At 36.9% G+C, this 24,987-nt stretch overlaps 2 protein-coding genes across 2 annotated transcripts in view; one reads left to right on the top strand and one right to left on the bottom strand.

Annotated features, from left to right (window-relative positions):
* Positions 1 to 5,263: 5,263 nt before the first annotated feature.
* Positions 5,264 to 17,550, bottom strand: LOC141294044 (dnaJ homolog subfamily C member 11-like). Its single transcript, XM_073826123.1, has 16 exons — positions 17,456 to 17,550; positions 16,706 to 16,835; positions 15,494 to 15,567; positions 15,289 to 15,390; positions 13,880 to 14,008; positions 11,958 to 12,080; positions 11,795 to 11,868; positions 11,526 to 11,715; positions 11,336 to 11,421; positions 9,300 to 9,416; positions 8,775 to 8,930; positions 8,592 to 8,661; positions 8,420 to 8,477; positions 7,328 to 7,470; positions 7,100 to 7,229; positions 5,264 to 5,506 (listed from the first exon to the last, which is right to left on the bottom strand). The coding sequence occupies exons 1-16, from the start codon at positions 17,528 to 17,530 to the stop codon at positions 5,481 to 5,483; spliced, it is 1,683 nt and encodes a 560-aa protein (XP_073682224.1). The 5' UTR covers positions 17,531 to 17,550; the 3' UTR covers positions 5,264 to 5,480.
* Positions 17,551 to 19,203: 1,653 nt separating this feature from the next.
* camta1b (calmodulin binding transcription activator 1b) overlaps positions 19,204 to 24,987 on the top strand; it is a 395,800-nt gene continuing 390,016 nt past the window's right edge. The window contains 2 exon segments of the mRNA XM_073825386.1: positions 19,204 to 19,228; positions 22,546 to 22,647. Coding sequence (XP_073681487.1) covers positions 19,204 to 19,228; positions 22,546 to 22,647 — 127 coding nt within the window.

Genomic DNA, 24,987 nt, shown 5'->3' with positions numbered 1-24,987 from the left:
TGTGAGCCATAAAGTCTTTTATAAATAATAGGGCTGTCAGTATTATTGCGATTCATTTCAAAAGCCCTAGATAAAATAATTTAATGCAATAAACGCAAATAAATTACTAAAATTGCGTCACTAACATAACGTCATTTGCAGTCAAAACATTTAAAGCCGCTAATATCCAGGAAAGCTTTCAGTCAAATGAATGATCTAATAAGCGAATGCTTTGAAACTCAGTCCAATTTCAGTCCAGTTTCAATGTGGTTCTGTTCGCTATCGAAGTTTAGCTTGTTTAGCTTATTGCTGTTGTACTGTACAACTACACATGCACTACACAAGTTTTTTTGTAATGTGTTTGATGGTTTACTATGCTGGATACAGCATATGCTGACAAAATTATATGTACAGTTGAAGTCAAAAGTTTACATACACCTTTCAGAATCTGCAAAATGTTAATTATTTGACCAAAATAAGAAGAATCATACAAAATGCATGTTATTTTTTATTTGGTACTGACCTAAAGATGTTTACATATAGTTCTCAAGATAAAATAATAGTTGAATTTATAAAAAAAACGACCATGTTCAAAAGTTTACATACACTTGATTATTAAGACTGTTTTGTTACCTGGATGATCCACAGCTGTTTTTTTTGTTGTTTTTGTTTTGTTTAGTGATAGTTGTTTATGAGTCCCTTGTTTTTCCCGAACAGTTAAACTGCCTGCTATTCTGTAGATGCATATTATGCAACTATTACACGAGGTTCAAATGCTCACTGATGCTTATGAAGGAAAAATATGCCCTAAGAGCCAGGGGGTGAAAACTTTTTGAATATGAAAATTATGGTAAATTTAACTAATTTTGTCTTCTGGGAAACATGGAAGTGTCTTCTGAAGGGCAGTACTAAATGGAAAAAAATATGATATTAAGGCAAAATAAGAAAAATTTACACATCCTCATTCTGTTCAAAAGTTTAAACCCCTGGCTCTGAATGCATAGTTTTTCTTTCAGAGACATCAGTGAGCATTTGAACCTTCTGTAATAGTTGCATATGAGTCCCTCAGTTGTCCTCTGTATGATTTTGAGATTTTCAGACTGTCCTTGTTGGAAAGGGTTCAAATGCACAAAAAAAGAATTTGAGGGACCTGAAGGACTTTTCTGAAGAACAGCGGGCAGTTTAACTTTTCAGAACAAACAAGGGACTCATGAACAACTGTAAAAATAAAAAGTCAAAAAGCTGTAGATCATTCAGGTAACAACACAGTATTAAGAATCAAGTGTATGTAAACTTTTGAACAGGGTCATTTTTATCAATTCAAAATTTTTTTTTTCCTCTATGTAAACATTTATGTAAAAAATCTTATTCAGGTCAGTACTAAATATATTATTTAAAAAAACCAAAACATGTATTTGTATGCTCTCTCTTATTTTGGTTATATGATTAACATTTTGCAGATTCTGCAAGGTGCATGTAAACTTCTGACCTCAACTGTATATATCATTTAATTTTGCTTTTTGATATGAAAACGCAAAGGGAAAGAAAAATATATTTCATTTTTTTTGGTATCAACATTATAAAATGCATTAAACATTACGTTACACTAGGGTTTCCCAAACTGTAGTTAATGTAAGAACTACAGTTTTGAGTTGATAAAAAGAAAATTTAATTTTTTTTTACCTGCCTGTCAATGTGGCCATTAACTGCCATCAGAAAACTGTAAACATGTGAAACGTGTTGGTAAATTATTTGAAATATTAACTTTTGTGTAAGTATGTTATTTTAAGGGGTCTAGCTGACAAAAACTTTTGAGAATCCCTGCATTATATGAAAAAACACAAACAAACAAAAACAAACATTATTTAAAAATTTGAAAGAGAAAAAAAAAACAAGAATCAGGGATTAATGAATAATTTTTCAGCTATTGCATGACTAAAAAAGGAATTAATCTAGTTGTGAGCATATAATTGTGAAACGTAATATTCTAATTACAAATACTTCATTTTTTAAATCTGGTTATGTAATTTATATTACATCATTTTTATGTACATCTAAATACAGCTAAAGAGAAGAGACGAAGTGTAGGTTTCTTCACTTTTTATTTAAATTATTCTTCAGGTTGACTACATTAATACATTTATAAGGTTTTGCATCAGATAGGAATGTAACACCAGTTTCGTTCCGAGTTGCAAAATGCGGCTCGAACAAGCCATTTTACATAAACATGACCTATGCTAAAACGACAGTACTGATTACAAACCAGAGAATGTTTACAGGCCGTTTTTTTTTTTTTTTTAATCACACCAAAATGATGCCATGACCTGTCAGTAACTCATGTGTTTTATGCTCATATGTAGAGTTTTCAATTCTAAATGTGAAATTGTTGTTACTCCAACAACAAAATTAATTTGCTGTTAAAATGTCTTTTCCCTTATAGCCGAACAGATGAAATGGTACAACTGGAAAGACAAATAGACAAATAAACATCTACAGTACTAATCATGTAGGCACTGCCCACTTACTGACAAAAGCACTAATAAAACAATGAACAAATCAGGAAAATTACAACAAAAGTGGAATGGCACATTTAAATGACAATAGTTCAGTGGAATGATTTGAAATAATGGATCTTTAAATAAAATTATATTGTTCTGAATATAACACTTTCACCCTTATTCAGTATTCAAAAGGCATTGTAGTTTTACACTAGCTCAGTCTGAGCAGCGCTGCTGACATTTCAAGTCACTAAAACTTAAGAAAACTGAGCAGGAGGAAAGTTGCCATCAAAGCAAGCATCCAGATGTGAAGAACAAGCTAAACGAATAAAAACAACAGCCTGTCCTTTTTCCAATTCACTGACTTCTGACTATGTAATACTGCTGACTTCATTAAATATTTTACATTTGGAGAATATACCTTCATATGGCTTAATTACAGAGTAAGAATAGGGAACTAAGAATTGGTGAATCCCATAACAAAAGTTTGCATTAAAAACAGTGCCTGTTTTTTAAGATTTCTTTCCCCAGTTGTCAATAACCTACAACAATTTAGCATATCTCATTATTATTATTTTAATAATTTATAAAAGATTTTCATATATCATAGAAACTTTGTTTTAATTTATTTTTAAATTTAGAATTTGGGGTGGTTGAAAAATAGCAAAATGAGTTCAGAATTTTTCATTTATTTTTCCCCTTTTTCATTCTCAGGCAAAATATGACCCAAACATTTCTTTGTGAGATTCACCTGTAAATACAAACATGATGAGCATAATCTAAATACACTTCTTTTGGAGGAAAATGAAATCATGATCCTCTGGTCACAACAGATTGGTCTACAGTACTGAGTTTGGACTCGGAGGCAGTGTGAGCATGAGATTTCCTGCTCTTAAGCCCAGTGTACAAACATGCAAAAACATCTGTGTCAATATCAACATCTGTCCTATGAAACCACTGGTTGTACAGTAATTCATTAGAGGCTGAACCATACTTTAAGTACAGTTTTGTAGGAGGAGGTTTTATTGCCATGCTTTCCAGTTGGAGTATTAACACTGATTAGGATTAATGGACGGAGTGATATGATATCTGACCTTCTCTCACTATCTGATAACAGACAGCTATTAAAGCTGCCGTGGGTTCAGGTGGTTCATCGGAAGTCGGTTTGAACTCCTGTTCTTAAAGGTGCCATAGAATGCATTTATACAATATTTTTAAAATGTTCTCTGTTATCTACATAGAAGGTATATGGCATAGGAAAGGGCAAAAAAATCTCCAGAAATGGTTTTACAGGTCCATTTACAACCCTAGGATTTGCCCTTAGAATGAAATGCTGTTATTTGGAAGCTTCATGAATATTAATGAGCTCTGCTCTGATTGGCTGTTTCACAGAGCTCAATAGCTCACACATGGATAAAAATATATATTTAATTAGGAGCTCTAGCTGCTTTTAATATGCGGTTTGTTGAATCTGCCGTTTTGAATCGCGGATATATTAGTCTGATTACTGTGATGCATGTGCTCTGTGTAAAGTTACAATGCAGAGACACAAGTACTTACCACACAAGTTGAGCAGCTCGTCAGTGATTCTCCAGATCTGTAAATCATTCGCTATCATCAGGCAGTTATTTCTCCATCATTCACCATCATCAGCGCACTCATCTCTCTGTTTATGTGGTGAGTGAAATCCTATGTATAGCAATGTAACAGGCTAGCGCTAGCATTAAGCTAACCGTGTCCCTTGAGGGACTCGCCTTGTTTAACTGATGTGCTGACGTTACCGATGATTGGGCGATGCAAATGTTGGAGGCGTAACTATTAACGATCCCGGGGAAGTTGCGTAACAGACCTGTTATGTTGGAATTGACCTATTTCTCGGTGGTCTTTTGCAAATACTAGATTTATATAAGGAGGAGGAAACGATGGTGTTTGAGACTCATGGTATGTCATGTCCATGTACTGAACTGTTATTATTTAACTATGCCAAGGTAAATTCAGTTTTCCATTCTATGGCACCTTTAAAGGAACACTCCACTTTTTTTGGAAATAGGCTCATTCTCTAACTCCCCCCGAGTTAATAAGTTGAGTTTTACCGTTTTGAAATCTATTCAGCTGTTCTCCTGTTCTGGCGATATCACTTTTAGCATAGCTTAGCATAGATCATTGAATCCTATTAGACCAATAGCATCACGTTCAAAAATGACCAACGAGTTTCCATATTTGTCCTATTTAAAACTTGACTCTTCTGCAGTTATATCATGTACTAAGACCGGTGGAAATGCAAAGCTTCAATTTTCTAGGCTGATAAGATTAGGAACTACACTCCCATTCCGGCGTAATAGTCAAGGAAGTTTGCTGCCGTAATAAGGCCGAAGCAGGCGCAGTAATACCACGCAGCACATGTGCAAATGCTAAACTAGCTGGGAACTCATTTCTGATAATACTCCGCCTGCTTTGGCCATATTACGGCAGCAAACTTCCTTGACTATTACGCCGGAATGGAAGTGTAGCTCCTAATCTTATCAGCCTAGAAACTCGCAGCTTTGCATTTCCACCGTTCTTAGTATACAATATAACTACAGAAGAGTCAAGTTTTAAATAGGACAAATATGGAAACTCGTTGATCATTTTTGAACGCGATGCTATTGGTCTAATAGGATTCAATGATCTATGCTAAGCTATGCTAAAAGTGATATCGCCAGAACAGGAGAACGGCTGAATGGATTTCAAAACGGTAAAAATCAACTTATTAACTCGGGGGGAGTTGGAGAATGAGCCTATTTCCAAAAAAAGTGGAGTGTTCCTTTAAGGAGATGTTAGGACGTGATCGACCCATTGACGATATATGTCAGGGATTTGAGGTAAACAGACAACACAAAGGTGATACACGGGTGACTACATGAAATGAGGAGGAGCAGCCCTTCAGATCACTTGATGTCTGACTGTCCCTTTATGTTCCTTTTGATGTTCATTGAGCTTATTCTTCCAGTGCGTGGTAGACTCCTATGTCTCTGAATTGATTCTATGAGCTGAAAGAAAAAAGAAAAACAGACTTTTTATTACATCAGCTTTAAATTAGCATGGGTCTTTTTGACCAATACAGCAAAACACATTTTGTTTCTGGCTTAAATATATGCTAAATGTATTAAAAATAAAAATATATTACTGAAATTAAAAATCCATTTAGTTTCAACATTCACATACCAAAGTAAATTTTCAAAATGTATTTCAAAAGGCAAGAAAACACATTTTTAATCTCACATTAAAATGAAAAATGGGAATTAAAAAAAATACTTTATACATATTTTAAAATAGTTTCAAAGATATTACAAATGGCCCAAAATATGCTGGTAGAAAATAACATTTAAGTAAATAATTTTAAAATATACGCTCTCACTTAAATGTTTTTGGATTGTAAGATTTTTTAAAGGAGTCTCTTCTGGCCAACAAGCCTGCATTTATTTGATCCAAAATACAGCAAAAGCAGCAATATTTTTACTATTTAAAATAACTGCTTTCTATTTGCATATATTTTAAAATGTAATTTATTCCTCTCAGCAAAGCAAAATTTTCAGCATCATTACTTGAGTCCTTAGTGGCACATGATCCTTCAGAAATTATTGTAATATTCTGATTTGCTGCTCAATAAACATTAATAATAATAACAACATTAATATCATTATCAATATTAAAATTTTGTGTTAAGGATTCTCTGAATAGAACGATTTTATTTATTTTTAAATATTTTTGGGTATAAATAAAACATTTATTTTATTTTTTATTAGTATTTGTTTATTTTTTGGGAGGTTATAGAAATTAATGCTTTTATTTAGCAAGGATGCTTTGGTTGATCAAAAGTGATGATAAAGGCATTTATAATGTTACAAAAGATTTCTATTTTAGATATTCAGTACAGACCAAAAGTTTGGACACACTTTCTCATTCAAATGAATGAGAAGGTGTGTCCAAACTTTTGGTCTGTACTGTATATTTTTCTGTTTATTAAAGTTTTTACTCTACATTGGGTTAGTGATATTTTTAAATATATATAAATTAATAAATAAATATTTTTTAAATGGGTTTTTATTCTTTTGGAAAATCCAGTTTTAAAAGTAAAAAAAAAAAACTTTTACCAGTATTTGGCTGCAGAGCTCCACTATTTGCTATTTGACCAACTGAAAGATATTTTTTCACAAGTTTTTTCGGTTGAATTCATATCTACAGTACAGACCAAAAGTTTGGACACACCTGAATGAGAAGGTGTGTCCAAACTTTTGGTCTGTAGTGTATACTGTCCTTCCAAACTATTCATCAAAGAAACCTGGAAAAAAAATGTTTTTTGAGCAGCAAATCAGAATATTTATTTAGAAGGATCATGTGACATTCAGCTTGAAATCATAGGAATACATTTCATTTTAAAATATATTCAAATAGAAAACATTTTAAATGGTAAAACTAAAATTGTACAATTTTTGCTGTACTTTGGATTAAAAAAAATGCAGGCTTGGTGAGCAGAAGAGACTTCTTTAAAAAACATTAAAAATCTTACTGTCCAAAAAAATTTGACTGGTATATTTCAAAATATTTTTGTGACATTCCCAGCTTGCTTCTGCAATACTCACATTGTTTAGGTATCCTAAGAGGCTCTGTGTCCCCGGACAAGACTTGGTGCATGGCTCCTCTAAATTGGTACAGCAGCTTCAGGCTCTTTTCCTCTCCAACACAGGGGTCATAAAACCCTGGCAAGCCAGCCTGATTAACATGAGACAGAACTAATTAATGTAAAGCACCTGGCAGGGATTTAAGCAGCTCATTGATATAAAGCACCGGTAGATGTTTGCATGTCTAACCTTTGATGCTTCAGTAAGAATGAGTTTAGAGTCTTTGACTAAGCACTGGAGCGGGACAGTCACGTCAATGACCTTCGCTCTCTCACGTTTCTGACTATTGTCAGACACAAATTTGCCATACCAAGCATTTAGAATGAGGAGACCTAGAATAAAAACACATGAACCACATCACATAAAACATTGTATGTCTATTAGGGGTGGAACGGTACATGTATTCGTTTCGAACCGAATCGGTACGGGGGTCACGGTTCGGTGCATGAATTTAAACGGAGAATACACGGTATGAAAATAAAAAAAAAACTTGCCTGCAAAATAATTAATGTAATGCGGAACTACTGTTAGATACGCGGGTTCTTTAGGGACAGCTAATATTTAGCCCCGCTTTAGCTCTGAAGCTCTGATTGGCGTCGATGCAGCCGAGCTCCGCCTATGTATGCGGTCTATCAGAGCCCGTCTACACTTCTCTGGCAATTTTTTGTCAGCTCGACGGTCCATCATTGTGGTCCAGGGATTTCCTGAACTTTGATTTGTCAAGCCCCCATTATTTTGACGCTAATAGAAGAAACAATGCATGGAGACGCATAGGCTTGGAGCTAGAGCGCAGCTGATGGTTGCTTAGAAACGGCAGACGCTTCCGGAGCGCAAGCGCCCGAGCGCTTTGTTGATCAGGAAGAAAGCGAACGGCCCCTTAGATCGCAAGTTTGGGAAAACTTCGCTTTTCCAGTCAGTTACAGTAGTACAGGCGAGAGAGTGGTGGAAAAGACGAGGACTGTGTGTTGCCGTTGTTCAGCGGTTGTTGTTGGGTATGTGAGTGGAAATACATCTAATTGCCTTCTGCATTTTTGTTTTGCTTTTCCCTCCACTGTACCGAAATCATACCGAACCGTGACGTCTGAACCGAGGTACGAACCGAACCGTGACTTCTGTGAACCGTTCCACCCCTAATGTCTATTATTTTCACTCATTAGTTGAAGATTTTTCAGTTTTTGAGAAAAGGTGCACAAAAAAAGTTACCAGTATATTACATATGCTGTCCACAGAGCTTAAGGTGTATGTGAAATGTATTAAAAAGCGCATCTGCATTTGACAAACCCATTTTAGATTCCTCAGCATCGATAATTCTCTTCACAGACTCTTGCATCAGCAAAACCTGAAAACCAAAGAAAGAGTAACACAAGGAAAAAACATATCTGCCCTGATAAATGGCTGTTTGTGTTGGCAAGGGGGAGCTAGTCATTGATGTCCATGTATTTATTTTACTCACAGCAGCTTCAGCCTCTTGCTTCCTGCGAGCAATTTCTGAAGCAGAATCCTCCTTCTGTTTCTCCAACTCCCTGTAAACAACCAAACAGTCAGGGCCCTTCATCAGAGAAACTGAGGTAACCTAAAGACAGGGGTTTGAGGAAAATGGGCCTTTTCAGAGCAGTAATTATAGATAATAACTCACTGTTCCTTCTGGGATCGTACATAAGGCATAATAATAAGTTTCTGGACAGCTAAGTAGATGGCTAGCGGGCCCACAGTGGCATAAAACACAGCGCTGGGTAAAATCTGGTCGGTCAGGTGAATAGGGAAGAGGTAGGTTTGACTGGCTCTGTTCAACCTGTAGAGAGAAGAAAATTACCCTCAGAAATAGACCACCCACAATAATCATATCACAATTTTATCATGATTCTTTGTCATGTTGGTTTTACTATTTTACAAGTGGTCTGAGCAGTACAGCCAAACTAATTTCCCTATTTTAAAACCAAAACCTTACATGGTAACAAAATATAAAATAAAAAGAATGGCAGATGTTTAGGCCAAAGTGGGCAAAGATAAAAATCTCTGTCATTATTTTATCTTTGTTATTAAAAAATAAGGCTGAAGAAAGAAAGACATGAACACCTTGGATGACAGGGGGGTGAGTAAATTATCTGTACATTTTTGTTCTGGAAGTGAACTTCTCCTTTAAGCTCAAGTCAATGCTAACCTGATTTTGAGGGAAACTCCTTGGGGTACACCAATGCTGACAGTTGCAGCCAGAACACTGTGGCGACTGATCTTACGCTCTGCACCATATTCAACCACGGTGCCAAAAAACCCAGTCCTGTTAAAAACAAAGACAATGAGCTGTCAGGGTAGAAGTAACAACTTTTTACCACTGTAAAACTATGGCTGTGTAATACATTGATTATTTACAACCTTTTTTTTATTTATAATTAAAAACTATAAACTTTGCAATGATTTTAAAGTAGTTTTTAGTTTCAAGTTTCAAATTCTGTTTCAACACACATTCAACAACTGGTTCACACAACTAATCAAAAGTGGTTGCTGTATTGTACATGCTTTACATATTTTTGTAACATATGAAGGTAGATGTCGTTTTTTCCTATCTATCTATATATTTTGTTGAAAGAAATTAGAACTTATTTAGCAAGGATACTTTAATCAAACGTGACAGGACTTGTAATGTTATAAAAAAAACTATTTCAAATAAATGTTCTTTTTGACATAAATGTGAAAAAGCAGCCGGAATGTTTTCAACATAAATAATAAATGTTTCTTGAGAAGGAAATTAGCATATCAGAATGATTTCTTAAGTATCGTGACACTGAAGACTGGAGTAATGATGCTAAAAATTCAGCTTCGCATTACAAAAATAAATGACATTTTAATATTTATTCAAACAGAAAACAGTTATTTAAAACTCTAATAATATTTCACAATATTACTGTTTTTATTCTAGTTTTGATCAAATAAATACAGCCTTGATGAGCATAAGTGGCTTCTTTCAAAACCACAAAATTATTCAGACACCAGATATAGATTTGTTTATTAAACTGTGACATATTATACCCAAACATTCTTCATACAGCAGTGTTGTTTTTGACAACCATCTTAGATTTAGTCTTAGTCTTAGTCTTTTGGACTAAAATGCTTCTTAGTTTTAGTCAAATTTTAGTCACTTCTATATGTGATAGTTTTAGTCCAATTTTAGTCGACGAAAAGTCAAAAAGGTTTTAGTCTAGTTTTAGTCGACGAAAAGTCAAAAAGGTTTTAGTCTTGTTTTAGTCAAAAAAAGGGAAAAAGGTAGTCTTTTAACAAATTAATGTAGGTCAGTAAGTATTTTGCTGTTGGGTAGTGTCGCTTATAAGTTCTGAAAATAGCAGATCTATATTTCAACACAATGTGAGCTTCCGGATCGACAATTTTCACCAATAATTACAATAATGAAGGTATGTTTTAGAACATAAAAGACAAACAAGGATGGAATGCTAAAACGGCTTGCCATACTAGTATAGCAAAGAGTATTTAATGCTAAAACGGCTTGCCATAGCGTCAGATACTTTTTAAGTTTTAATTGGCATGCACAATAAGCGGAAATGTCATGCATTTTAAACGTCTGACGGACCACCCACTAACATTTTCGTCTATTCTCGTCTCGTCAACGAAAACTCACACACGTCTCGTCATGTTTTAGTCATCAACGAGCCATTTTTATCTCGTCAACGTCTCGTTGTCGTCATGAAAAAAAGTGGCGTCAACGAAATGATTTCGTCATCGTCATCGTTGACGAAAACAACACTGTCATACAGTGGACTACCAGTAAAATTAATAAGAATGTGGGACCAAAAATTATTCAGACACTTTGACCTGATCATGTTTTTTCTTTTAATTGCTAATTCAACCTTTTTACACCACAAACTGAACAAAACTAAGCATTGCTTGGTAATTGGTCAACAAAGTATTGATAGTTGTATTAATATAGTCATACTAACAGCTGTCAGGATTTTTGGTTGATTGTGATCCATTGCATACCTTTCTATCAAAGTTATCTGACATAATCAAGATGAATTTGTTCTGAAACAGTTTAACTCTTGAGTTATTCTCATACCATTTTCATAAACTATAGCAAATAAACTGTAATAATGTGAGAAATGTTAAAGGTGTCTAAATAAATTTTGGTTTGACTGTACATACTGTAGATTGGCCATCTCTATTGTAAGCTGCAGGTAAAATACATACTTGATGGAGCCTTTGACCTTAGTCTGGTCTTCATCCTGGAATTTGTACTGATAGCTCATCATCAGGTATGAATGAGGAACGCCCAGCTGAGGATCAGGAATAAGAACAGATGGATTGCATTCTTAATGCGTTAACTTTGCTTTGAATGAAACACATTACCATTATCAGTGTACCCCTGCATAGGCTTCACCTGCAGGGCCAGGGTGAAGTGGCTTGTTTTGGTGTCCCTGACGATGCTGGTGGTCATGGCAGACTGGCTTCCCCAGCGCCACTGCAGATAGCCCATAGTATTCTGGTCCAGGTGGCGGGCCATCATTGTAGTGGCACTGGGTCGCACACCACGTGAGGAGAACTGCAATCCCCACTGGGCAGTCACAAAGCTACACGAGACAAAATTCATATGAGATTTACAGAAAAATAAATGCAAATCAGACCTGTAACACACAGACAGACACCTACCACCGTGCAGTTACGTTACGGAACACTTTCATCCCAAACAAAGGTCCTCTAATGTCCCCAGCACCAAACTCCAGCTTAAGAAGCACAAACAAAAGAGAACATCAGAACCCGACCACCAGAAAAAAACTAAAAAGAAATGGAGGTGTGTTGGAAAAAGTCTCACCTCTCCCCAGCCTCTTGCTGAGGTTACACGCCGCACACAAAGGTTTATATTTCCTCCCCCATTGCCATTATGCGTAGACAGAGATCCAGAGAGAACAGCTGTATCTGAATTGGTTAGGGGCGCCTGACAAACATAAACATTCATGATTACATAGCACAAGTGAGTATATACTCAGGCTGATTAAAAAATAAAAAAGGTCATTGTGATCACAATTCTGACTTTTTTTTCTCGCAATTGTGAGTTTATAAAATAAAGACAGAATTGCAGATATAAGCTTGCAATTTTTCATTTTTCCCCCTCTCAATTGCAGTTTTAAATCTCTCAATTCTGATTTTTTTCACCACAATTGTGAATTATAAAGAAAAAAATCCCTTTTTTTTTTAGAATTCCAAGTTTTTATCTCACAATTCTGACTTCATACCTCACAACTGATCATATGCATGGAGTGTTCTTTGTAATCTCCACATAATGAAAAGCCAGCTTGTAAACTTTCACTGAAGCTCATTTTATATGTGCTATTTTATATGTGCTCATTTTATATGTGCTATATATAGGTGGACACTCTTGAGACTCCTCTACTCCCTCATTCTTATCAGAAACTGAGAAAAATAATAATTGCAACATCATAAATAATAATAGCGGCATGAACATTCAGTTTCATATTATTTAACAACATATAATTTAAATGCCAAGCCTGGTAACCCCAGGAGAGTACCTGCATAGTTGTACATTTAAATGCTGACAGCTAAACACTATCATAATGTGTTTAGGCTAACATTAGCTAGCTAGCGATACTTCTCTTCAAGGACATCTTAATCGTATTCTTGATAATCAGTAAATTGCCTTCGTAGTCATGAACGCATTTTTAAAATCTTGTAATATTTAAAGCCTTTATTATTTTTCAACTCTACAGCTGTGCAATAAAATTCACTTCAAAGATTCACTTTTCATTCATAAAGACGGAAAACAACATCTTTTTAAGAAGAAAATGACACGAAATTACCCATATAACCAGAAGATGGCAGCAGAGGATCAATCATTGGCTGCAGTTGTCATTTCAACTCCCTAGTTTTTTCAAGACACCTTGCTTTTCGATCTATTATAAAATTACTAGTATCATAAATTGTAGTACTTTTACCGCACTCAAGTATATAGTAAATCATGTGCAGAAATTCATTAAAATATATAAATAAATGAGCTCAGACACAAACCGCCTATAAGGCTAAATTATTGAAATACTTCTATAATTTCACTACAAATTAAACAACTTAAATATTAATGGTATAAGAATTAAATAATGCACTCAATATGAATCAATGTGAATTTTAAATATTTTATATAATTTAATAACTACATCTTTTAAGATTTATCTTGAACTGTAAAAGCTATTAAATAGCCTGTATTTAACCAACACAGACTTGTTACTGCTGTAGTTTTGTAACTCTGAATTTAGTCCGAATCATTTAACGCACAGCTCTTTTTCTGTCAGATATATTTCCAGTTATTACTGTCAATCATAGCAATGACTCGCGCATATTTAGCCGATTTACTCGCATATTTTTTTTTACTTGCATTTGTCATTCTTGAAACGGTATACATGGACGTTTGGTCCTCTTAAACAAACAAAACTTCTCTTTGATTGTGAATGGATTATGTAGAGAAAACGAGCAAAATACACTCCTATTACGGCACAGTACAGTTGACCGGAAATGACTTAGCTGGCTTGTCTAAAACACGGAAGTAATTCATGCGCATGGTCAATTGCGAGTCCATATCTTGCAATTCTGAGAAAAAAAAAGTCAGAATTGCGGGTGTAAACTCCTAATTATGAGAAAAAGTCACAGTTTCCTTTTTCATGTTTTATTCAGTGGTGGAAACAGACTTCCATAAGAGAACATCACATAATTCTAAATTGTACGGACCTCAATGGATTGGGAAATGTGCATCCTGTTGATCTCAATGTGGGGAAAACCTCCTCCTGGTACATCCTCAAAGTCCTCCTCATATCGGTCAAAGAGGTCTGTTGCATCTATGCCAACACTTATTGTCCCCTGAATGAAAAGAGAAAAAAATTAGTAACACTATTCAGACCAATTCTGTGACAATGTAATGTTACAGTTTTTAAATCAAATGTAACACATTTTAAGACCTGCACAAACAAAATTAAGACCATATAGAATTTTTCATGTTTTTGTTTTTTCATATAGAACAAACCCTGAAGTTATCACATATTTTTGCAGGCCAAATTGAAAGCCAGCATCACCCTGGTTATCTCTGAAAAACATCAAAAGAATTTTCCAGTTGGCTTTTGGATTATGCAGACAATAAGATCAGTGAACAACAAAAGTTTGTGGTTATTACACTTTTTTTTCTTCATCATGATAATCTTCACAAATGAAGCCTGAATATAACTGCCAGAAGTAAAAAGTTCCAACAATTTGAAAAAAAAAAAAACATTCCTGAAAGTTGAGTTAGAATAGTTTGCAAGTGCGCAATTAAAACACAATGAGGCTGTGAAAGTGGACTAGTGAGTAAATGAGATTTTCTGTTCAGCACGATGATGTTTAATGTCCCAGACAGCCTCTGAAGTCTCATTTAGCCACTTGTTAGTAACCTCCTTTTTCAAGACAAATAAAAGCTTTAAAAAAAAAAAAACACACACACACTCACAGTGACTGGGTATTTGATGTTGCAGAACAAAATGTAAAAATATCTTGAGCTTAATATAAGTTATTTTTAGTAATTTATCAAAAAATCCATTGACCTTGTAAGAATGGAACAGGAAAGGCTAATTTACAGGTTTTTGTCTACAAAAATACATCACTGCAGTGCTCTTTTTATTACCAGTAAATAACAAGAAAACACTTTTCTCATAAATGTGCAGTACTGATATCAAACGGCTCTGAAATTGCGAGCATGTAGTATGTATGCCACTGTTGTGCAGTACTCGCATACATTACATTCAGTCACAGGTTTCTGAAGTTCAATAATCAAATTAGACTGTATCGTGATTCACTTTTGTTATACCATATTTTATGGCTTTAAATTTAAGATTTTTTCAAGACCTTGTATTATAAACTTTCAGAGTGAAAACTGGATATGTAGAAAAAAAAACAGAAAACCAATCAAGAAAGCTGTCCTCAAAATTCAAATCAACCTCAGCAATAAAGCAGTGATTTCACTGATACTATTTGGCCTCTAAGCAAACTAGCATATTGAATCTTTGAAGCACAACAAAACTAGGAGTTTCAGAGAAATAAAACTGCATGTTGGGAAATAAAAAACAGTTTTATCATTATCTCCCACTGTCATTCAGGTCTGGAATGTCCACCTTAGGGTTTGTTCTCTGCTGGAGTCTCCTCTCATCTCTCTCCCTCTGCAAACGCTCATATTCCTCCCTGATCTCCGCAGGGGTTCTTTTCCTCTCCACCACCTAAAGATATCAGGGATCAAGCAAGCAGACATGACAGTAGTATGAAATACACCACAGCAATACAAATATGAGTTATAATAAAAATGGACAATTTAAAACTAACCTCCCAACCTTCCACATCTAGGCCTTTCTTTCCAAAAATGTCATATATGGCTCGGGATTGTGGGTCACTGAGAACTAAGCAGAGGACAAATAAAAAATTATTGTATATTTAGCTTTTAAATAAGGTTCCAAATGACACACTATATACTGTATGACACTTAGGCCACCAGTTTGTCGACCATTAAGCGCATGAAAAATGATATAGAATAGTGCATAAGTATGTGAATTGGGACGCATATTCAGTTCCAAAAACAGTTTTACAAATTACTCTCGGTTGGTATTATTATTATTTTAAAATATTTATCACAACCCTAAATAATTCCAAATTTGCATGGCTTTCTTTATTTGTGGTCAATATGAACTATCCTTGTATGGAAGAGCTACATAAATATATTTCTTAACCCAGTAAAGCCTAACAAATGAAATAATAGTAAGATTATGTTTGAAAACTGAACAGCTTATTGAACCTTTAGACAAAATATAAGAAATAAAATGGCAAAAGGTTTTATTTCTGTCTTTTTTAGTTCATATAGTAGCTCCTAACACTAAGACAAATTCCTTGTGTGTATGAACACACTTGGCAATAAAGCTCTTTCTGATTCTGATTCTGAAAAAAAATAGTGAGAATGTGAAGCTCATACTCAAAGAGGGGGAAAAACACCTTGATTTTATTTAAAGGCCCAAACTGCGCAGAAATATGAACAGTAGTATGAAATACACTACATATTGACCACAAATAAAGAAAGCCATGCAAATTTGGAATAATTTACGGTTGTGATAAATATGCAATTTGGTACAAATATGGTTATCTACAGTATATGGTCATAACCTAAGATCTGCCAATCTGTCTTATTAACTGCTTAGTTTTATGATCAATGCTCTATCGTTGTGAAAAACATAATGCAATGAAATAAAAACATAATGCAATGAAATAAAATTTCTGTAAAATAAAAACCTGTTGTATCATATTTAATACTTTTAACCTGATTTTTCTAAAAAAATATGTATGGATAATAAAGTAAACCTTTCTTTTGTAATTTAGAGTCTCATATATTAAATATGACTTGGCTTTATAGAGTTAAAAAACAGCATAAGTGGAAATAATATGAGAGAAAAAAAATAAAGACAGAACTTTGATGTTTGGATGAACTGTTCCTCTAATCAATGTATTGAAATATTTCATATTAATCCTAGGGACAAATATAATAATTACCCTCATATGCCTGGTGTACATAAGTGAAGAGTTGTTCAGCCTGTCTCTTTAGCTCAGGGTCTCTGTGCTTGTCAGGGTGGTACAGCATACAAAGACGTCTGTAGGACGCCTTCAACTCTTCTTGAGTAGCCTGTGGACCATAAAATTGATAAACAGTATATGACAGACATAATATCTGAATATCTAATTTAACACCTTGATAACAGACTTCCTATTGGCTGTCCTGCTCAGGTAAGATTGCGCCTTGGCGCGCTTTTGCATTTAAACCCAAACGCCAACATTTCCGATACATCCTCAGAACTTGAATCTCAGTGGAAATACCGGTCGAGTACAAGATCGAACAGAAGTGTTTATTATGGTAGGTATAATCATTAATACATTAAACTGTTTTATTTTATTGTGTTTATTGGGTTTACACTGAGTACAGCTTTTAAGCTTTAATATTAAACGAGTGGCTTCTGAGATAAGCTCTAACCATACGCATTTTGAATACATACGTGCAAAATATTTTATTAACATCACCCAGATAGCTGATATAAAAGCAATCTGACAACTGTCAAATATTAGTAGAAAGCTGTCGAAGCATAAAACGTCAACCGGCACCTAATAGTATGCGATGACAGCTGTATGAATCTCTGTTACAGGACAGTGTCACCTAGTACGAGAAATTTAATGGCTCTCTTTATTCTCTAAAGAGCTCGACAATGCAAATTAATTATGCTCCTTCAAGAAACACGTCCACTTTCTTACCTCTCTCCTGACATTGAGCAGCGAATAATAATCTTCGTTATCTACTTCCAATTCATTTTCCAAGGCAGCCGCCATGTTCCCAGTGTCCCAAATCCCATCCCACCGATTCCTACTACGGCGAAGGCCTTTCTCATGAATATTAATTACGCAACGTGACGTTCGGCCAGTACGCAAATCTAATTTGTTAAAAGACTGACGTCGGAAGGTAGGCGTTTGTGAGCTGGCGAATCCTGCTTTAGCGGAGGCTTGGCTCTGGGCTCGTGAATATTAAATGACTTGCGTCAGCAAACGCTTCCAGCACTTGGCAAGCTGACGTCAGCACGGTGAAATGAATATTAATGAGCTAAGCCTTCGCCATAGTAAATCTACCAGTTCGCCTACGGCTGAGACTCAGGATTTGTATGTTCTCCTGCCACCGTGTGTTCTGGAGAGGGTTATTTAAAATTGAAATGTGCCCTCTATTAGACAGATTCCTGGATGAAAAAGCGTTTTATTTAAAGAAGTAAACAATCATTTTTGTAGTAACGTTTTTTTTTTATATATAAAATTGCTCACTTGTATCCATTCAGTGTTAATCTAACAGCCTTTAACGTTTTGTTTGAAAAAGAATGAGTTATGATTAATTCTCCACTTACATTCAGTACATTTATGTTTATTTTTAATTAATTTTAGGCGAGGTTTAATTTTAAATGACTGAGGCCTGTGACTTTTTTAATTTATGCTTTCTTTCAATATTGTAATAATACGGCATGCGTAATAGTTGTATTTTTTTTTTTTTTTTTTACATGTGTTTTGTTTCTTCTATTTTATGATTCTGTTGTTCAGATAATATTCGCAGTAATAACTACATGCTGTGTTGTGCGTGATTTGGCTACATTTGTGAAAACGGCAGACCGACTCTTATAATGCTCAGTCTGTTTGCGGTCGGTGAGTGGAGCTGTTCTTTCAGCACCACAGTCTCCTTCAGCACCCACAAGTGGACAGCGCTCAAGAACTCATGAACGAGCTTGGAGCCTCCACGCGCGACCTGAAACATCTTTCCCAGATGTTTTTATTTATTTATTTATTTATTTATTTTTTAATTCTGTTGCGTCACTGCTGTTTTGCAACACATAACCTTTTCGTGTAAACCGTCACTATGCTTAAGTCCATGTCATTCCATGTCAGTCTTCAGCACGAGTGGCAGATTAACGATTCTAACATGGCTGTTAACATCTAATTATATGACACAGTGGGGCATGTTATTAGTACTTAGACTGCTGGACACGTATCTCGATTAGCTGTGTTATAAAATAGTTTTTTACTGTCACGGCGCTCTGTGGGCAGAACGGATATGGGTGCCTGCCAAGCGTGAATTTATAAATATTCGTCGTATAGAATCAAATATAATCAGCAGATTCTGCTTTTCATATATGTATATGACAGTTCTAAGGTTTTCCCCTAAATCTGATAAAAAAAAAACCTCATTGGTCGCTGCATCGTAAAGGTGTCTCCTGAATAAAAGCAATTCACCAATGGCGTGGAAGAGATGGATAAAAGGGGGATATGGATTTCGCAAATTCATGAAGCATCACCGAAAACACCATTGTCATTTATGGCACTTTACGGCCAATAGCTAACGCGTATTCACGAACGCGCCTCCCGCCTCTTGCCCCCTCCTCTAGCCGCGTCCTCGCCGTGAACGCGCGTGGTACCCCCCCGGTCGCTAGGAGGAGGAGGAGGAGGAGGATGTGGCGCGCGGAGGGGAAATGGCTGCCGAAAACAAGCCGGAAGGTAAGAGAGAAATAACAAGATTATTATTTTTCGTTTCGCAGCTTTATCAGCGTTAAGCTCCAGATGATGAAGGTCGGGATAGGGATGCGCGGCGGAGAAAGTCAGTGACATTCTCGCTTAGCTTGTGTTTGTCACGAAATGGCCAAAAAGCTGAAGCGCTGATGGGATTAGCCATCTCTGAGACGGCTATTAAAATAACGGGAACGGAGTTAGGTAATCACGGGTTACGTTCATTACGCGAGTCCTTTCATCTGAAAGCACACAGAGGTTTTTCAAAGTCACACGCATCCAAGTCGAGCCGAGGCACAGCCTTCGTTAGATGAGGAGAAACATGTTTTTCTTCTAACTGAGACGCGCACATGAGCGCATCAGACGAAATGAACGCGTGAAATGACTCGCGTATGGTTTGGAGTGGGATTCCTCCACACCGCATCCACGTTCCCCGTGGGCTGACAAACAAGCGAGCTCCGTGAAGTCAAACGCGGTCAACTACTTCATTTTTCTTTCGCATTGAACAGGGCGACGCTTTTAACTCTGAAAGCGATAAATGTAGATTTATGGTGATGCTCTAAAACGTGATTGATTTCTTTCCACCCCCACCAGAACCCCCTTATAGTGACTGAACCCACCGACAGCTGCTCGATATGCTTCAGTCTCGTGTGGAATATTTCCCCAGAACTGTGACTGTTTGGCCGCTGCTGTTTTGAAGCTGTCAGCAGTTATTTTCTTAGATAATAACACATTTAAACTGGATTGGAAAGGACACCAGGAAAATTGAAGCGGAATTTTAATGAGGCAGCAAAATGAAAGGTACGTCTTTCCTCTTTGCTAAAGCGATGCTCGGCAACTAAAACCAAGTTTATTGGATTCGAATGTAATTACGACTTAATTTCTCCATTTATACGATCGTAATGTAAAGTTCACTTTCTTTGCATCAACGGAGTGCGTCACGTATATCATTCTTTGAGGATGCTTTTAATGTTTTCCTTACGTCTTAATGAAATTCTTTTAGACTAAGATATGCGTCTTTTTAAAAATTGAATACAACGAATTTGACGGAAGACGTGAATATTTCAGATCAGATTTAAGATTCACAAGACGCTCCCTCGCCTTCAAAATTCCTCTGTTTACTTTGAATCCTTTTGGAAAACGCAATATTTTTTTTAAAGGGGCCAGAATAATTGTCAAGCGTTAGTTTGATTCTAAAGCATCCTGCGAAGAAAATGCTGATTGTTCAGTAATGTTGGGAAATTAGGTCTGGAATAGCTTTAAATAACACCCATGAGTTTGTCAACATTGAATTATTTATTCAACTGTTTTTTTTTTCCTTCTAAATCAAGGCAGTCAAGAAAGTTTTGGTCCGTAACAGCCACAGGGTGGTGCTATTGAGCTGTGCAAGTCAATACCCCCCTTCAAACCCCCCAACACACACACACACATACACACATTGGAACTAAGAGTGATAACTAAGCTTGCCTATTAAAGAATTCCATCAAAGTGACGAAGTTGCCCTCTGTGATTTGGGCGAGCTCGCAGAGTGCCTTGTGTGGGACTGTAGCGCGCATGTGTGCCGTGTAGTATTATCTTCTAGAAAGTATTAATTACACACCACTTCGGATCTATAGGCTTTTGGTTGTGTTTCCCGGTTGTTGGTGGATACTTTTGCGTTTGCTGAGAGATGACCTGGCCAGAAAAAGGTATTACCTTTCTATATGCTTCACCGTTCATATTTATCTACGCACGTCTAGTCAGGTAACGCTTTGCTCTTGCTCTACTTCTTAGAAAGAAAAATGTGTCATAATGGAACGTAAGTTTGGGGACAGAAGGATTCTAGGCTATTTTTACCCATTTGAGCTGCCACAGAACACGAGAAAACATTGCCTCTTTTGACCTGTACGGCCTAAAACTGTGTCACGCATTTGTATCTGACAGTCTTTGCTCTTGCCAGCTTCCTGGATCACTTCTATTCTTTTCCTCCACACAGGAAGCGTATCCTCCAGTGGTTCTTGCCAACATGATGATGGCAGCTTACATACACGGATATGCTCCTTTCACTACCCTGTCAGCTTTTAGATGTTCTGGAATATTTCTTTGGCTAGAAAGTGCATGAGAGTGTCTTTCTCCATAATTCCTATGTATTTTACTCTCACATACATGCTTTCACTCACCTGAGAACCTGAGGCTGTTTAAGCTCAATTGTACATATTTGGTTGCTCATCAAATCTCAATTTCTCTAATTTATCAGAAAGTGAAAACTCGCTGTGTGGTTTTGCTTAAAATTAAGCTCCTGGGTGTTTCTGATCTGTTTGGCGATGCATTAAAAATACAACTGATACTACTGGCTCCTCCAGACAAATTGGGTTGTGTAGAATTTATCTGAAGTTTTATCTAACTAGATGAACATTGTAAGCAGTGTTTTCAGTTTTTTGCTCTTTCTATCAGAGGAGAAGTTTCTTTTGGATTCAATAGACCCTTTCTAAATTATTGATTGTATGGATTGATTAGCTAACTAGAAGGAGAGCGTGCAATGTGTCCAGTTTACCAGTGCTTCCAGTACTAAATCCTTGGCCATCACTGTTAAAAAGTCGATATGAAAATGAACAGCTATGTTTACCAATGTTTAGGTGACAACAGGGGGAAATTAAAGTGTTGGATGGTTTAGCTCTTAGATTTCTGTTCCAGTAATTTGCATGCTTTTTATGTCTCGGTGTATTGTACAGTGCCAGACTTTGCTGTTTACTTAAAGGGATAGTTCACAATAAAATAAAGATCATTTACTCAAATAGAAATAGGGCTGGGTAAATGATGACAATATAAATTTTTAGATGAACTATGCATTTAATAAGCAGCATTTTTGTTCTTAGATTCATTCTTAAAGGCATGTTTGTTTTTTCATACCAACTGCATTTAAAGAATCCAGTAAGCCACAGAAATGAGTAGAACCTCATCATGTGGTATGATTCAACGTGTAGATTTAGCTCCTCGCCAGCCTAGTTGATTGCACACCTACGTACACATCTTGTATGCAATACATGGATGCTGGAAAAGCTCCTTTAGACTCGCAGATGCAGTGATGGCAGCTATTTTTCTTGCACTTAAAATAAACCTGACCTTTTGACCTCTAGTGCATGAACCAGTCAGTCATGGCAAAGCAAAACTTTATCGCAACGTCACAATCATAATGGCCAGGGTCATTCAGAAGGCGAGAATGAAAGCAATTAATGACCTCTGCATGATTAGAAAGTAGAGGGCTTTGTATTTTTGTTCCCACAGAGCTTGTCCCCTCACTGTTCCCTCCCCCACTGTGTCCCCTGTAGGACTGAAGAAAATACGTAATCCGGATCGAATGTACAGAACTGCCGTCGGTTACACCGGCCACGTTCCTCCTAAGAGTGTCAGCGATGACACAGACAACAACAGTAAGAGAGCTGGCTTCCTTTTCCACTGCATCCCTCAAAACATGACAATGTTATGAAATGCTGTTCATCTTCTCTGCCCATTCGTTTACATACTGTATAACCTCATTCTCGCAGCTGGTATAGTTCATCAAGAGTGTTTTTATAGCATTACCACAGCCCAAACCAGAGAAAGATCAAATTATTACTAGAGACTTCAGAGTCTCTAGAGCGTATGATCTAAAACCTTGCTTTCAGCACAATAATGCTTGTTTTCCTGGTGTGTTTACCAGGTTCAAGAGCTTAGCAAATTCTATCAAAGCAATTTGTAATAAGCCAACGTTCAGCTAGCAGGTGACTTTTAGCGCAGTTCTTGGTAGATCAGCTTAAAAAAAGGCCAGCGTCTCATTTTCATTCAGCTCCATTACAGATGATGTTTATTCATGCATGGCATGCCGCTCCGGAACGAGCAGCATATTTTTGGAAGCAGCAGCTCGTTGTCATGGCTAATCAACGCACAACGCTCTTTGAGCGGAGCCCAGGCGTTGGCTTGCGTGGGTGTGGATGAGGGTGTGTTCACCTCCTGGTTCCCCATTGGAGAGTTCTTGTTGTGCTTCGCTCTCTCTCCAGCCATTCTCGGTGATTTCACTAAGTGATCGAGGCTGTTTCGAAGAGACACTCACTTAATGAAGACACTCCGACATGGACACTAAGTGGCAGGAGTTCTGCTGCCCAGTTGTTGCAGGCTAACAGCGTAATTAGCGGCCGGAGGGATACACGTCTCAGCCGTCTATAGTCACAGCAGCAAGGTTCAGGCTCTTTGGTAATCCATTGATTAGGCTACATGTTGATTTTCAAATGAAATGGGCTGTTGGAACTTATTACGCAGGAGCAGACGTTGCTTGTGAGCCTTGAATCCCTGGACGTGTTGGAATGTGAGGATAAAAGGAGATCCAGTTCAGACGGCCCTCTTCATGGACCCCATTTCAGCCTTATTCTTTTGCTTTGTTGAGCCAAGAAAAGCTTTGGGAGCCAACTGGGACAGAACCAGAATGTCGAAGTGAGCTAATTGGGAGGAATCCTGGTCTGCCGTTCCTCTCCTTCCCCCCTCTTGTCTTCCCTAGTGTCCAGCGTAGCCTTTTTTTGCTCCACCAGTGGAAATCCCCTGATGAGCTACACCCACTTATTAAAGCAGCCACATTGCACATCATCCAGTCTCTTTAGAATATGTATAGATGTGCAGTTTTTTTTTGACCTATGTGTGTTCAGTTCATGAGTGTTGTGCTTTCCCATGAATTGCAGATTTTCGTGTCATGCTATTACATATTTTCTGGGACGAGAGTTGCTAGACAAGAAGCAGTTAGCCTCGGGAGACCGAGGGAGAATCATCCCTTGACTTACTTCAATGCAAGGATGACAGTGCATTAATTTGCCTCCTTGTCACAAACGCAGTATCCCATATCTTCAGTGTTTTATCAGCCAAGGCTTATTTTCAAAAAAACACCCTAGCAATTAAGAGAGAAATTTGCTGCCGTACAGATCTTTTAAATTGGCTAAGATAAAATTTAATTGAGATCCTGCAAATAATGAGAGGTTTTGTTCGTGTTGCACAGATGCAAACAGTTGACTGAACCGCTCTACCGAAAAAGAGAGCAGAGAGAGAGAGAGACTCTGGTCTCCTGGGACGCCAGACACGAAAGTGAGGTTATCGCAGAATCGCCCTCCTGTCTTGGAGGAGTTTGAACTCTGCTTGCGTAACATCTCTCGCTATCAAAACAGTTGGCCGTAATTGTGCCAAGCGCTAGCGTGACGGGCGTCCGGTGACGCTTCACTTGGCGGAGGCTTATGTCACTCTTCATAACAATCATGCCTCATCTGTGCGTGCCAGCGCGCATTCGCTTTTCTCGTCTCAGGGAGTAGGTCACGACCGAGCCAGTGCAGCATAGCTTCCTTTTAGGTCCAGCTGGTGGAGCTGACCTTCTTGTTTTGGGAGACCTGTGACAAAATCGCACCTAGATTGAAAGGAGGTTGTTTACCAGTGCTATCTCTCACTCTCTGTGTGTTTTTGGAATACTGTGTAAAGGCCTTTTGTGTACCGTGTTGTTATTAACACAAAGATGAGGTGATTACAAGTCATCTAAAGACTCAGACATTCAGCACATGATTCAAACAAGGAGCTATTGAAGAGCATAGTGATGATAATATGATTTTTTTTTTACTGCGATGATTGAGAGAGAGAGAGCTTGGCTAGGCCAGAAAACAGGACCAAATTGTTTGCCAGAACTCTAAAGTGCATTTTGTATGCATAGCTCAACTCTTTATCCATTTGTATTCATACGCTCATTTGCATGATTGAGTCCATGT

This window comes from Garra rufa, chromosome 20, assembly GCF_049309525.1.
Source record: "Garra rufa chromosome 20, GarRuf1.0, whole genome shotgun sequence".
NCBI classification, from domain to species: domain Eukaryota; kingdom Metazoa; phylum Chordata; class Actinopteri; order Cypriniformes; family Cyprinidae; genus Garra; species Garra rufa.
The sequence above is the reverse complement of the archived record's forward strand: the minus strand, read 5'-3'. Positions and strand labels throughout refer to the sequence as shown.